This window comes from Furipterus horrens, unplaced genomic scaffold, assembly GCF_987537825.1.
Source record: "Furipterus horrens unplaced genomic scaffold, mFurHor1.1.pri manual_scaffold_1, whole genome shotgun sequence".
Classification (NCBI taxonomy): Eukaryota; Metazoa; Chordata; class Mammalia; order Chiroptera; family Furipteridae; genus Furipterus; species Furipterus horrens.
In genome coordinates this window covers 316,618-330,097 of record NW_028327171.1, presented here as the reverse complement: position 1 = coordinate 330,097, position 13,480 = coordinate 316,618, and the positions used below count along the sequence as shown (strand labels likewise).

Here is a 13,480-nt window from a genome sequence, read left to right as displayed (position 1 = left end):
CCAGCCCAGGGCTCCTCGCCACGCCTCTGCTCACCTCCCCTCAGGTCCCCAAGTCCCCGCACCCACACGTTTGTGTGTCTTGAGCCAGCGACCGTTTCCCCCAAACACTGGGAATCGTGCCATCGAGTGTCCGACTTCCGACCCAGCGGGTAAGGCTGACAGAAACCGGTACTGTGTGTCATCTGTCCGTCCTCGTGACACAGAGCAGTGTTCCGCTTCATCCTCACCCGAGGACAGTGTTTCTCATTGCTTTTGTTTGTGGTTTTTCAGAGAAGAAGGGAGAGAGGGTTTTGAGAGAAGGGAAGGGGAGGAGAGAGGGAGAGGAGGTCGGTGGGCGAGAGAAGCGTGAATCGGTTGCCTCTCGTACGCGCCCTGACCAGGCCTGTGCAGGACGCCGCCCAACCCACTGGGCCACATGGCCAGGGTGACAGAGGCCGCCCTCCAGGCACCAGGGACAACAAGCACCCCTACAGGCAGGTGGGTCTGGGCAGTGGCTCGTGGAGACTCCCTGGGGCCGCCCCTTGGGCTCCTGACCCCCGAGGACACTGTGGGGCGGGACAGCATTCAGCAGGACAGGCCTGCCCGGGAGCTCAGTGATGGTGACAACGGACAAGGGCTCTCTGAGACTCAGTTTCCTCCTCTGTGGAGCGGGCACGACATTCACTCTCTCAGAAACTTGTCATCAGTCAAGGAACGCATCTACCCTCATCTGTGCTAAAACCGAAACATCAGAAACTTAAAAACTTTGCTTCCTGCTTATTGAGCACCAGAGATGTGACTTCTTTAATATACATTAGACTTCCGGGGCCCATAAAATTAAAAGTATAGATATGGATATAAATGTGGATATAGATATAAAGGCAGATATAGAGAGATTGGTATGACACCTGGCAGATAGTCAATTCTTTATGATTAATAATCTCCACGTTACCTCAGCCAGACCCTAAACTGTCAGGCAAACGAGATCACACGTCAGACGGACGGAGTGGCATCTCTCTGCACAGAGGTCTGACCCAGTGTGAGGGCGGGCTTCATGTTTCTTAGAAATATTCATCTAGTCACTATTATTGTAGCTATCATTTTGTGAATCTTACTGATTTATTCTTCTGTAGGAATATTTTTACTTATTTAGCTTATAACACTTACCCAGAAACATCTGCTTCAAAAAAGCGCCTCTTAGAAGTACATTTTCCACCGAACAAAACTGGCCTCTGCTTCCTTCTCTCCTACCGCCTGCAAGACCGTCTGCTCGGCGCTCCCACGGCCCTCGGGGGCATCTCCACGTCATCCAGGCCCTGCCCCCACATGCGGGACAAAGGGCCTGGCTTCGGGGCCCTTTTGGACACTGTTTAATGATGGCCATGTGAGGCGTCGCTGACCCCCCTCAGCCGGCGGTCCCCATCTGTAAAGGGGACACGGCAGCATCTGCCGTCTGGCGCTGCCAGGACGAAGCCGACAAAGCAGGATTCAGAGCACCCGAGGACTCAGCACACACCCACCTCCTCTCTGGCCTTTGTGAGGCCTTAAGCAACAGAGACCAACCCTGACACCCAGGTGTGTTTCACAGAATCTTCATCTGGTGTCAGAAAGGAGAGGTGGGTGCACACACTGTATTCCTGACTCCCCAGCACATGACGGCTGTTTGCACTGAGGCACCCGCCTCTCTGCTCCGGAAAGGGTGCAAAAGAAGAGAGCCCTCCCCCCCACCCCAGCCATGAGGGGTTTTCTCAGGCGGCTGTCACTGTGAGCTGAGAAGCTTTAAACGCAGGGTCAGAGTGGGGACAGGGTGACTTGAGAGCCCAGAGCCACTCCCCCCCCCCCAACGCTGGCGAAGCAAGTCCAGTGGGCAATTGGTCCCTGGCTCCCTCCTGACTCCTCGGCGGATCTGCGAGTTCAAAAACACCCTGAGAGAAGCAGCCCGGGGAACGAGGGTCCCCAGGTCTTTCAGGACGAGGATTTGACAGCCCGGGTGGAGGGACCCCGGGACCCTGGCCAGGAAGAGGGAAATAGGCCAAAAGGTTACAAAGGCAGAAAAGGCTGAAGGACGGGTTCAGTGGCAGGAGACCCGTCACTTGCTTCACAGGTTCTCTGAGAGCCCGTTCAGCCTGTGACACAAAAATACATTCACACAAAACCCAGTTAAATCAGACTGCAGGGTGCGATCTCAGCAACCCCGCCCAGTTGCCACGGCGACCACAAAACTACCCTGATGGGTCAGGAGAAAATAGTACTTCTTAAACGGGACACCAACAGAATGGGTCTTGGGTTTTTTAAAGCTAAATGTCATGTTGTTGCTTTATGCCTAGCTACGAGAAATCCTGACAGATTGAAAGAGTATTTTAAAACAAAATGTTGAAAGCCACCAGGTTGGGCTAATATCAGTATGTTTGACTCTTTCTAAATAAAAACTAAAAACTTAAAAAAAAATTAAAAGAGAAGAACCCCAAACTTAAGGTCTACATTTATAGATGAGCGTGCCAGGTTTCAGGGGTTAGCCATATGAGAATAAAGAAAACTCTCAAACAACGAGCAGGAAATCCTCGCACCGGTCCGGCCCAACCCTCCGTTCTCTCCCGTCGGAGAAGGAACTCGGGAGGGGGGCCTCACACGTCTCTTCTGCGCGCTTTCTGTTGGGAAAGCGAACCCCATGGAAGTCCCGGTTTAGAAAGCCAACTGTGGGGTCCGCGGGGGGGAAGCCACGCAATCGCATCGCCGGTTTGTTAAAGACGCGCGATGCAGCTACAGGCCTCTTCCTGGCGGTTTCTGGTGATGGACTGGAAATGGCGATTGTATGACAAAGGCCTCCTTTCTGTCCCCGAGCAACTTCCTTCCTTCACCTCAGAGCCCAGCGATCCTGGTCTGCCTGGAGCCTCGGTCTCAATCTGCTCTCAGTGACCAGCGCCAACACCCCGTCCCCGAGGGCGTCTCAGACCAGGGCCTCCCCTCCCTACAGACGCTCAGAACCCAGTCACTGGCCCAGGGCGCCGCGCGCTGTCCCCAGACCACCACAGAAAGCCTTCTCGGCGTCTCCTCTCCACGTCCCAGACACTCCACCGAGCGAACCTCTGCCGCTGTCACCATGCTACTCCCTCGCTCAAGAGCTTTCCCACTTTATGGTTTTGGGTCAGGTCCAAGCTCCGCGTGGGCCTGTGAGGATGGGCTCGGAGACCAGTCCACAGCGGCCCGCCTGAGCAGACACAGCGCCGACACCCCGTCCCCGGCCTCTCAGCCCAGACCCCTGCTCGGGGGGGTGAGACCTTTCGTACATAAGACGACGTCGCACTCCTCCCGGCTCGGGTTCCGCTCACGTGCTGTGCTCGGCGGGGAAGGTGCCCAGACACGACGCCTTTCCTGCACTGTCTTCCAGAACCCTCCCTGCCTTCAAGCCCAGACTGACGACCATGTCTTCCAAGAAGCTGCTGCATCCGCTCTGTATATTGCAGACTTTCCCCCAAATCTCTCCACCTCATGAAACCCATCGCAAGAATCACACCATAGAGGTCAGATCACCACAGACAGAGCAGCGGGGACACCCGCACCCCGCTGGCTGGACGACGGGTCCCTGACTCTGCCTGACCCCTTGTCCTGACCAGCTCAGTGCCCAGTTGGTGCTTTGCCCACAGACTCTACCCGGTTCTCAGAACAACCGTGAATGACCCGGCGCGTCCCAGGGGAGCCACAGTTTAGCAGTTCCGTGACATACCCAGGGTCATACAAACAGTGATGGAAACGGGTGTAGTAGCCGTGCCTTGCTGACGCTAACGTGCTAGGTTGTTAGCCTCTATCCCAAATCATCTCTGAGGAATACGCCTCAAAAGAAAGGAAAGCAGCCCTGACGTGACTGGGGGGATGCACAAGGCGAGGTTCACAGGCAAAATGAGTCCTTTCCGCGTGGACTCAGCTCAACAGCAATGTCAACGTGACGGAAGTGCTCCCTGGGGGTCCCCCTCGGTCACCCCATTTCCCGTGTGAGTCTGGGAGGGTTCCCCAGGACGCGTGGCCTGCACACCACACAGGGTGACGCTCCACACGCTCCTGATGCGAGAAGCCACAGGGCGCGTGCTCAGACACACGCAAAGTGCTCCCCGTGCAGCCGCAGCCCCTGCGCACGCCAAGCGCCGGACGCTGGGCTGCAGGCCGGGCCTCCAGCGCCAGAGTGTGCCGGGCAGGAGAGCGGACACGTGGGCTCCCACGCACACTCGCAGGTGATCAGATCAAGGACGGCTGAGAGACACCAGCTCCGGCCATGGGTTCGGCAGTTAGGTGCCCTTTCCAGAGGTCGGGACACGCCGGTCATGAGAAGAAAGGCTCCTTCGCATCAAGGAATCACTTGAAATAAGCAGCCACCCCTAATGTGAAGCTGCCATATCGATTCTTTTTCATAAGCGGGCATTCTTGCATCATTCAAAATAGACTGAAACCGATCTGAAGTGGCTGGTGAAAACGTGCAGGAGCTCCCAGTCAGGGGCCGGCAGGGCCTGAAGGACGGTGCAGACGTCATGACCAGCCTGAGTGTCACCGACTCTTTCAGGAAAGAGTCTATTCCTGCAACCCAAGGTCAAGATCCCCCTCTCATGGCCTCCTCTGCATGTTCATGAAGTTCTGCTAAAATAAAGGGGAGGGAACAGTACACTCACTTGTCTTGTCCTAAATTATGATACAAGAATATTCTTGGAAGGCACGAGCCTGATGCACCGAAATGTTCCTCGTAAGGCTTTCTTCTTTCTCCCCGGGGCTGGGATTTCAGGTGTCAGGGCTGAGGGCTGGCCGCTCAGCACTGACTGCCCCTCACAGCCCTGCGTTTACAAGATGCATAAAAACAAATGGGGCTTTCCCTCCTTTTTTGTTTGTTTGTTTTTACTTAATAGACTTGGTTTTTAGAGCAGTTTTAGGTTTGCAGATAAAGTGAGCAGAAAGCGCGGAGTTGGAATATCCCCTCCCCCCTACATACGCCGTTTTCTCTTTCCTGCTAGGGATGCAGCGCGGGGTCTTGGAGCCGCTCGGACTGCCGGCTGGGGCCTGGGCTTAAACCACAGCCCCGTGACTCACGAACAGCGTGGCCTCCAGAGCGCAGTCTCTGACTCTGCGAACTGGGCGTATCCACGCCTACACATGCGAATGCCGAACGCCAAACACGAGTGTACTCAGTGCTCGCTGTGGTTTCTACCTCGCAATGGACTGGTTTGCCTGTTGGGAGGGTTTCCCTCCACTGCCGTCTCTGCAGGGGACACACGTAGGGACGCAATGTGTGGGGAGGGGTAGGCAGATGGTGAGAGCAGCCACAGGGAGACGGGAGGCCAGGTGCCCCCTCTCCTGCCTGCGTCAGACTGCGTGGAGCCCAGAGCCTCGCTTTGCAGTATTGGGGGCAGAATCCGCCCCTTTCCAATCACAGCGTGTGAAAGCATTACCTCGACATGGGCATTGTAGGAAGAAAAGATGGATGAGAGACAGACAGACAGACAGACAATTGGTAGAAGTAAAATCAGCCCTCAGAAGACCCAAGGTCCAAGCGGCAGTGCTCAGCGTGTGCTCACATGACATTTACAGGTGACATCAGGCCGAGGGCCACGGCTGACGCGTGTGGGGAGGTGCAAGCCTTCCTTGTCCTCTGTGGGCGCGCCCCCTGAGGTCCCCTGTCAGAGGTGCCACAGCTCAGTGTAGCGCCCTCAGCCCGGCCCTTTGCGGCAGGTGCGCCTCCCCTGTCCGGCCGCCCTGGCCGAGTAGAGCCGGCGTGGCAGCAGAGCGCGCGGGGGTCCCAGGACCGGGATATTTTTACTCCCACCAACTGCCGGCTCTCGGCACGCATTTCCTCCTCAGGTCTCCACAGTGACCTGCTTTGCTACCGTTAGACATTGTTACAGCCCTGGAATCGTATAAGAAAAGCTAAAACAGGGAAGGAGACGGAGAAGAAGAAATGGGCTAAAATGACGGAGGAATGAGACAGGGAAGCCGCGGCAGAGGCGTGTCTGGAGGCCCCGGGACCAGGCGTTCACCCCGGGCGTCACCCGTGGAGCTGGGGAAGCTGCGCCCTCCCTGCGCGGAGCGTACCTGCAGCACCATCGAGGCTGAAGGCGATGCGCACCTGCCGGTCCGCGGGGACCCTGGCTGCTCTGATCATGTGGGCGCCGGAGCCGTGGCCTTCCCCCGGGTCTTCCAGCTGCAGGGACAAGAGGGCACGTCACTCACGCAGGGTCGCCTCTGCCGCACGCGCGGGCCCTTGGAAGTCAGACGGACGCGGTTAAGCATTGCCCTCGTCTCCAGAGACACTCCTAGTGACTAGCTCTCCTTCCCTACATCCAAAGTGGTCGCCAGCCCCACTGAAAACCCTTATTCTGACTTATAAAAATATTGCTTTGGAAATATACATCTGGCATGAAATATACGAGATTTGTTTAGTATCGCTTCCCTGGCTCTTCAAGGTCTCCCATCTTACTTTTAACTGAGGGTTAAAGACATGTCACAGGACGTCAGACGGACTCTCATCAGTCCTGCTTTTCATGCTCGGAAGTCTACAAACTGGATGTGAGGCATGGGTCTGGGGCGGGAAAGAACGAGTGTCACGGACTCATCTGAAGAATACCAAAGACCATTTAAAAAACCCCACAGTTATATTATGAATATCACATGGTATAAATATCTGACTAACTACCTGTAAGTCTGTCAACATCTCTACGGTGTTTGCCTCAACAACGCATGATACCAGCTAAAGACAAAACTTGAAAACATCCTATTGATGTTCTACCTGTTCATCTGTTAAATTATTGTTCAATTCATAAACTAGGGTAGAATAAATGGGAAAATATCCTACGGATAACATGGGATGGGGTGGGAAAAAACACAAAAATTTCTTTGTTATAATAAGAGAATTTAGCCCAAATTTAGCCCAAGATATATGATAATTTTTGTTCCCTAGGAAAAGATGTTGTTATAAATACATCCATTTAACTTCCCTATTTTTAGTCATGTTTCCCCTAAACCTTCTACTTTCCTTCTCCTGTAGACAGTAAACCAAAAATCCGAATGATATTTTAAGGAAAATGTCTCTAAAAATGGCAAAATCTCTCTCTCGCCATCTTTAGCAAGACTGGGAACTGCTTCAGCAAGACGTTTTCTCACAGAAAGTCCCTGAGTCTTTCCCACAACTTTTCCTTTTCTAAAAATAGTGTCTAGAACACTGGGTTTTGTTTTTACAATTATTTATAGCACCAGAGCAAACGCATGTATATGTACATGTATATTTAGACAATCTATATGGGATCATCTCCCCCAGTTTGTGGAACGAAACCAGGCCCATTCATTGCACCCCACAAACACGGGGACCCTAAGGTGCCCCGAGTCGCATCGCTCTGAGTTAGAAAAGAGGATAACGTGGAGCATCCGACTTAGGAGGAGGGTTAACGTAAGTCGCTGTGCCTCGCCCCGGGATGGTCCCCTCTCAGCCCTCACCAGCACTTTGATGCAGCCCCGTCTGCTTAGAATCAAGAGGCTTGTCAGACACCTGTTCCGGGGGAATAGAACAGACTGCCTCAAATTTAGCAAAACAAACAATAAAAATCTCCTCCACGTTGTAGCTAAAAGAAAAGGTCTTATTGTCACACACGGCACAAGCAGCAAACCATGTTCCCAAACAAATATCTAAGGATGCAAAGCTGGGCTCCAGTTCCTCCCAGGCCTTCCTGCACCAGGAAGTAAGGCACCGAAGTGGCAGCCCGCCTCCAGGACTTGGTGCAGTTTCCAGAGAGGGCACAGGGAAGTGACAGGCTCAGACTCATAGACAGAGCCGCTCCCCCTGCACACGGAGACATCTGTGTCCCTCGAAAGGGTGGCAGCGGCCAAGGCGGGTGGCTCTTGAGTCCCACACAGTGCCGACCGCAGAGCCCGACACCAGCAAGCCTCCCCGCCCTCCTCTGGGCTGCGGCAGCGCCGCGGTGAATGAAGCGCCCGGGGCCCGCTCAGCTCGCTGGGCGCCGCACCTGTTCCTTACCTCACTCGGTGGAGGGTGCGCCCCTGTGTGATCCAGGGCCAGTGCCGCCGGGCCGGCCGTGGTCGCTGTGCGGCAGAGACTCAGGCAGAGACCGCTGCACCTGCCGCACGGCGGCCACTGACAGTCTGAGCAGCAGGGACAGCTGTCGGGCGGCTCTGCTACCTGCTGTCCCCAGACCCGCGTCCCACGGGCCTCCTGTTCCGCTTCCCGCTGCCACCCTCTCCTGTCCTCGCCTCTCCAACAGCCGGGATGTGGTCATGCTTCTAGAAAAAGCAAGAGGAAGAGAAGCCCTCCTCCTGTCACGGGCATTGATAAACAGCGTGCCGTGGAGAGTCCAAACGTTTTAATTCATTAGTCCTGGCAAACCTAAAATACAAGCAGGCTTGCTTCACACGGCAGGAATGTCTTCGGCGTGACCCGACCGGTGTCTGGCTATTCCAGCAAACTGGCAAACAGAGCTGAGCCCAGTCAGCAGAAATGCCCCTGGGTCAGGTCCGGGACGCCCACAGCCAGCTGCGGGCCACCGGCCAGCGCGCGAATGACAACAGCAATGATCCCCATGAGGAACGTGAGGCTTGAGGTTGAGCGCTGATGGGCTTGATGACTGGGTTGCATCTAGAGATGCCACCAAGTGTAAAACGCATCATTGGTACGCAGGAAGGGGGTGTCAGGACAGTCACAAGTAACCGCCGTGAGCCTGAATCTCACTAGCACTTTAACATAGTTGGAAGGGCAGTGAGGTTAAATAATGAAAGATAAACAAGCGTTAAGACAATGCAAAGACAAGCCTCAGGTTGGGGGAAAAGTTTTGAAAGATACGTATCAGATCAAAGCCGGGCTTCCAAAATAAAGAACTCTTAAAACTCAACAATCCCACTCCAAAGCCTTCTCAGGAATTACAACCATTACAATCCTATGTTACGGTTAACACTATCACCTCACGCATGCAACACAATTTACCAGAAGAATCTCACCCACTGTCTGATCTGCATCTTCCCAATGACCTATGAAGCAGCCGTGGTCCACATCGCCATCCCTGCTGGACAAGTACGCAAACTGAGACCCAGAACACCTGAGTGACGGGCTCGTGCCTTGCCACTCGGCCAGGACGCAGTCGACTCTCTCACAGACGCAGGCTGGCTCTCAGCGCTGGGCTCGGAGCATAGCAGGCAACTCTTCCAGCGGGCAGCTGTGCTGACAGGTACGCGGCTGCCACGCTGGCACCTGGGTCTGGTCACAGAAAAGCCAGTGGTGACATTGCAATTGTCAAGGTTATCAGTGGCTATAAGCAACTTGATTCCAGTGAAATGGACCCCTTAGAAGTTCAAGCAGACGACCGCCTAGCCTGGAGGCTCGCGGTCAGGCAAGGTACGTCACGCGCGGAGGCTGCGCGCAACGAGGAGGCGGCCCAGAAAAGATCGAGGCGGAAGCAGCGTCAGCAGCAGCAACAACGGCCATCTGCCTTCACCTGTACCGAGTGCGGCAGGGATTGTCACTCCCGAATCGGACTGCACAGCCATTCTCGGCGGTGCAGATAGACTCTCAAGAAGCTACGCCATCGTCTCTCGAGACGGACGGCTGCCGACGACGACGACGGACCCCTTAGAATGGAAAGACCCAGAAGGAGGTGGCCCCAGCCCCCTCTGTCCTGACCACTGAGCCCCTGGGGAGCCACTAGCTCCAAAAGGGCAGCACACACTAAACACAGTGGAAGGAAGTTCCTCCTGGGACACGAGCTCCCCAAGGGACACCATAACCAGCACCTGACCACTCAGCTTGGATCTTTGCCCAGAGACCGCTGCAGCATCTATGACATGGTATTGGGATGGCCTGGGCGTGGGCTGTGGTGTTGGCATGGTGTCACCGCGACAGCGAAGATGATATCACTACGGTGGAGGCCCTGCTGGTGAAGAGCCACAAAGGAAAGGATCTCACTAAAGGAGAATCTGACAACAAGATAAAGAGAATACATCTGACAGGCTAAGTGCGCTCTGCTCAAGTATGATTATATAAATTCAAGATTTTTAAATAAATTTAATATTTACCAGCTCTAGTGACAGCTCCACCTAAAACACAGAGGCAAACACACACAGGAGACTTCCACCCAAGACGGAGGCCTAGACCGACATGCTCCGTCTCCCCCCACAACTAGAAGGAACACAACTACCGCAAAACTAAAAATAACCAGAAGTTCCAGAAAATAAATGGAAGTTCAACATATGAAGTTATAAAGCAGTGGTGCTCATCTGGACGGGGAGGAGGGGCAAAGCCGGGGCAGAGAGGTCAGGCTGTGCTGGCAGTGGCAGCAGCAGCGAGGGCGGTGGGACAGCGGTAAGCACAGACGCCCATATTTAAGGGGAGGCGAGAAGCGCCTGAGGAGCATCCCCGGCTGCAGATCAGACCCGTCAGGTTGCGATTCCAACGCCAGGGAAGGCAGACCCCATTGCCTTGGACTGTGAGGCCCGGAGGGGATGGGGACGGAGGAGGAGGCTCCCAGTCTCTCAGCAGAGAGTGAACGGCAGGAATCCATCTTGGACCCCCACCCCCACACAAAACATCACAGCATGGAGAGAAGGGTCACCCGGTTGTGACGAGTGCACAGGGCTCCTCCCCCTATAGCGTAGGAGGTGTGACAGCCCTGCCCAGGAAGCAAAGGTAAACACAAAATGGTCAGGATGGCAGGGATCATGATAGAGATCCCGGTGATGCAGCTGACCAGACAGCAAATATCTAACCTAACGAAGCAGCAGATAGGAAATCTTTCTGAGGCTCAGTTCAGAGCTTTGGTTATATGAATGCTTACAGACCTGACAGCAGATCTTAAACAAGACAGGGAAGGAATGAAGGCTAGTCCTGCTGAAAGGAACAAAAACACATATGAAACTAGTGGTGAGGGCGAGAAAAGCAGGGATCAAATCAACAAATCGGAACATAGGGAAGGAGCAAACAGTCAACCAGTGCAGAAAGAGGAAATGAAAAGTGAGAAAAATGAGGAGAGGCTCAGAAACCTGTGGGACAGCTATAAGCAGGCCAACATCCAAATCATAGGGTTGCCAGAAGGTGAAGAAGATCTAGAAATTTAAAAATTATGTGAAAAAATAATGAAGCAGAACTTCCCCAACTTGGGGGAGGAAATAGACTTACAGGTCCACGAAGCACGGAGAGTTCCAAAAAAACTGTACCCAGGGAGGACCACTCCAAGACACATCAGGATCAAAATGTCAAAAATTAAGGAGAGAGAATCTAAAACCAGCAAGAGAGAAGAAGAGAATTACAGACAAAGGGGTGCCAATAAGACTCTCAGCTGACTTTTCAAAAAAAAACTCTGAAGGCAAGAAGGGACTGGCAAGAAATATTCAAAGTAATGAAAAGCAAAAACCTACAACCACGATTACTCTATCCAGCGAAGCTGTCATTCAGAATAGAGGGGCAGAGAAAGTGCTTCCAGGACAAAGTAAAACTGAAGGAGTTCATCAGATCCAAACCACTGTCATATGAGATGTTAAAGGGACTTGTTTAGGAGAAGGAGGATCAAAACTATGAACATTAAAATGAAAACTGTATCACAACAACCAACAACAGAAGCTAGGGAACCGAAACAAAGGCAAACTAAGTAGGCAACGATAGTGGGAAAAGAATTACAGGTATGGGGAACATTTTGGGGGGATGTCAGTGGGGAGGGAGATGGGACAGGAATTAAGAAGCACAGTAGGAGGGAGCGGGGTAGACAGGAAGAGGCTGAGAAGAACTATATGCACAACCAATGGGCATGGACTAAGGAGGGGACAACTGGAAGTGGGGGGTCACTGAGTGGAGGGCAGCAGAGGGAAAAGAAATTGGGACACCTGTAACAGTATAATCAATAAAGCATGTTTAAAAAATATATATTTACCCGTCCTTCCTCTATTCCCACAGGAGCAGCAGTGTATTTTCTTGGCTCTTTAGCTAAACATTTCCAAGAAAATAACAAATCTGAAACCCCAGTGAAATCCCCATAACCTAAAATAACCATGTGATATTTTGAGAATTCAGTAGAATCAGTTATTCAATCCAGAGAGAACTGTGTGTCCATCAAAACATTAACTCTGAGTAGTAGCAATCATTTTTATTTTATACTTTTCAGCAATAAACAAATATTTTACTATTGTGTAGAAAGTGATTTTTAATAGTATCAAGGAGATTTTCAAATAATTAACTCTATCCTTGCTTCTGAATTATGACCGATGTACCCACACAGCTCATGGCAAGGACTGTGGTCACAATTTCTGTGATCTCATTAATTCAACAAACATTTTGGGGAGACCTAGTTTGTTCCAAGCTAGTGTTTCCCAAATTTGCCTCCTGCGTTCATGCCTTTGAATCACACCAGGCTCTGGGCAGGCCTGCAGTTTTGTAAGTTTGCACAACAAACACAAATATCTATAATGGTTTAAAGACATTTTCACCAACTCTTTTATAAAGATTGTATTTACTTATTTTTAGAGACAGGGGAAGGGAAGGAGAAAGAGAGGGAAAGAAATATCAATGAGCAGTTGCCTCTCATGCGCCCCCAACTGGGGACCTGGCCTGCAACCCAGACATGTGCCCTGACTGGGAATTGAACCAGAGACCCTTTGGTTCACAGGCCAACACTCAATCCACTGAGCCACACCAGCCAGGGCTTCTCACCAACTCTGTAAAGTTAGCTCCCATCATTACCTGGCGGGGAGATACTGTGATCACGAAGGTGGTTTTCTCAGGGCGAGGCTTATTCACTGCACCCCGGATATGCTGACCCCTGAGATTTCCCCACACGTGGGAAACTCAACGGCATGATTTGTGCCAGTGGGGGCCTGCATTTGCGCGCTCCCCTGAATAAATGAATAAACAAATAAATAAAGTTAGCTCCCTCTGCTCTGTGACACATGCAGCCTACAGTCTCCAAAAAAGAGATAGCTCATGACGGTGAGTCACCAGCCTTCCCTGTGACCGTCGTCCAGGCAGCGCGCGTTTCACACCTAACGGGCCAGCCCAGGAGTGGGGGAGCCGCTCCTCTCCCTGGGGCTGCACAGGAGGGGCCGCAGGGGAGACGCGCTGCCCTGGGTGGGCGCCCCCTCTGTGTACAGATGCAGGAAACGGAGGGGCCTGGCCTGGCCTGGGCCCAGGAGAACTTTATTTACAAAACCGGGCAGCTGCCTGGATCCAGCCCTCAGCCCCGGCCTGCCGGCTCCTGCATGCCCCGTGAACGTGGCGGGTAATGACCTGGCACGAGCGAGGCCGTTGCAACGATGGGGAAGGACCCCCAGCGTGATGTAAGTAGAAATGTTGTTTCCAAGGGGCAAGAACCCAGAGACCGCCACACCCAAAGGTGTGAGCAGGGCTGGAAAAGTAAGTTTGGACTGTGATTCTGCGTCCGTATTCTATACAAACATGGCCCAGACCCTTCCCACCCCCGAGCCTCAGTATGTTCCCCGAACTTTGGGGCCGGCAAACTTTTCGACAAACGTCGTCGGCTCA

General features: G+C 53.0%; 1 protein-coding gene and 1 non-coding gene across 2 annotated transcripts in view; one reads left to right on the top strand and one right to left on the bottom strand.

Annotated features, from left to right (window-relative positions):
* The window catches only part of MAP3K7CL (MAP3K7 C-terminal like), a 29,716-nt gene extending 23,550 nt beyond the window's left edge, over positions 1 to 6,166 (bottom strand). The window contains exon 1 of the mRNA XM_090288601.1: positions 6,049 to 6,166. Within this exon, the coding sequence (XP_090144727.1) occupies positions 6,049 to 6,118 (70 nt within the window). The 5' untranslated portion in view covers positions 6,119 to 6,166. The remainder of the gene's footprint in view (positions 1 to 6,048) is intronic.
* Positions 6,167 to 12,674: 6,508 nt separating this feature from the next.
* On the top strand, positions 12,675 to 12,837 carry LOC150020474 (U1 spliceosomal RNA). The gene has a single exon (XR_016513669.1). It is a non-coding gene; the product is annotated as a U1 spliceosomal RNA (small nuclear RNA).
* Positions 12,838 to 13,480: the final 643 nt, after the last annotated feature.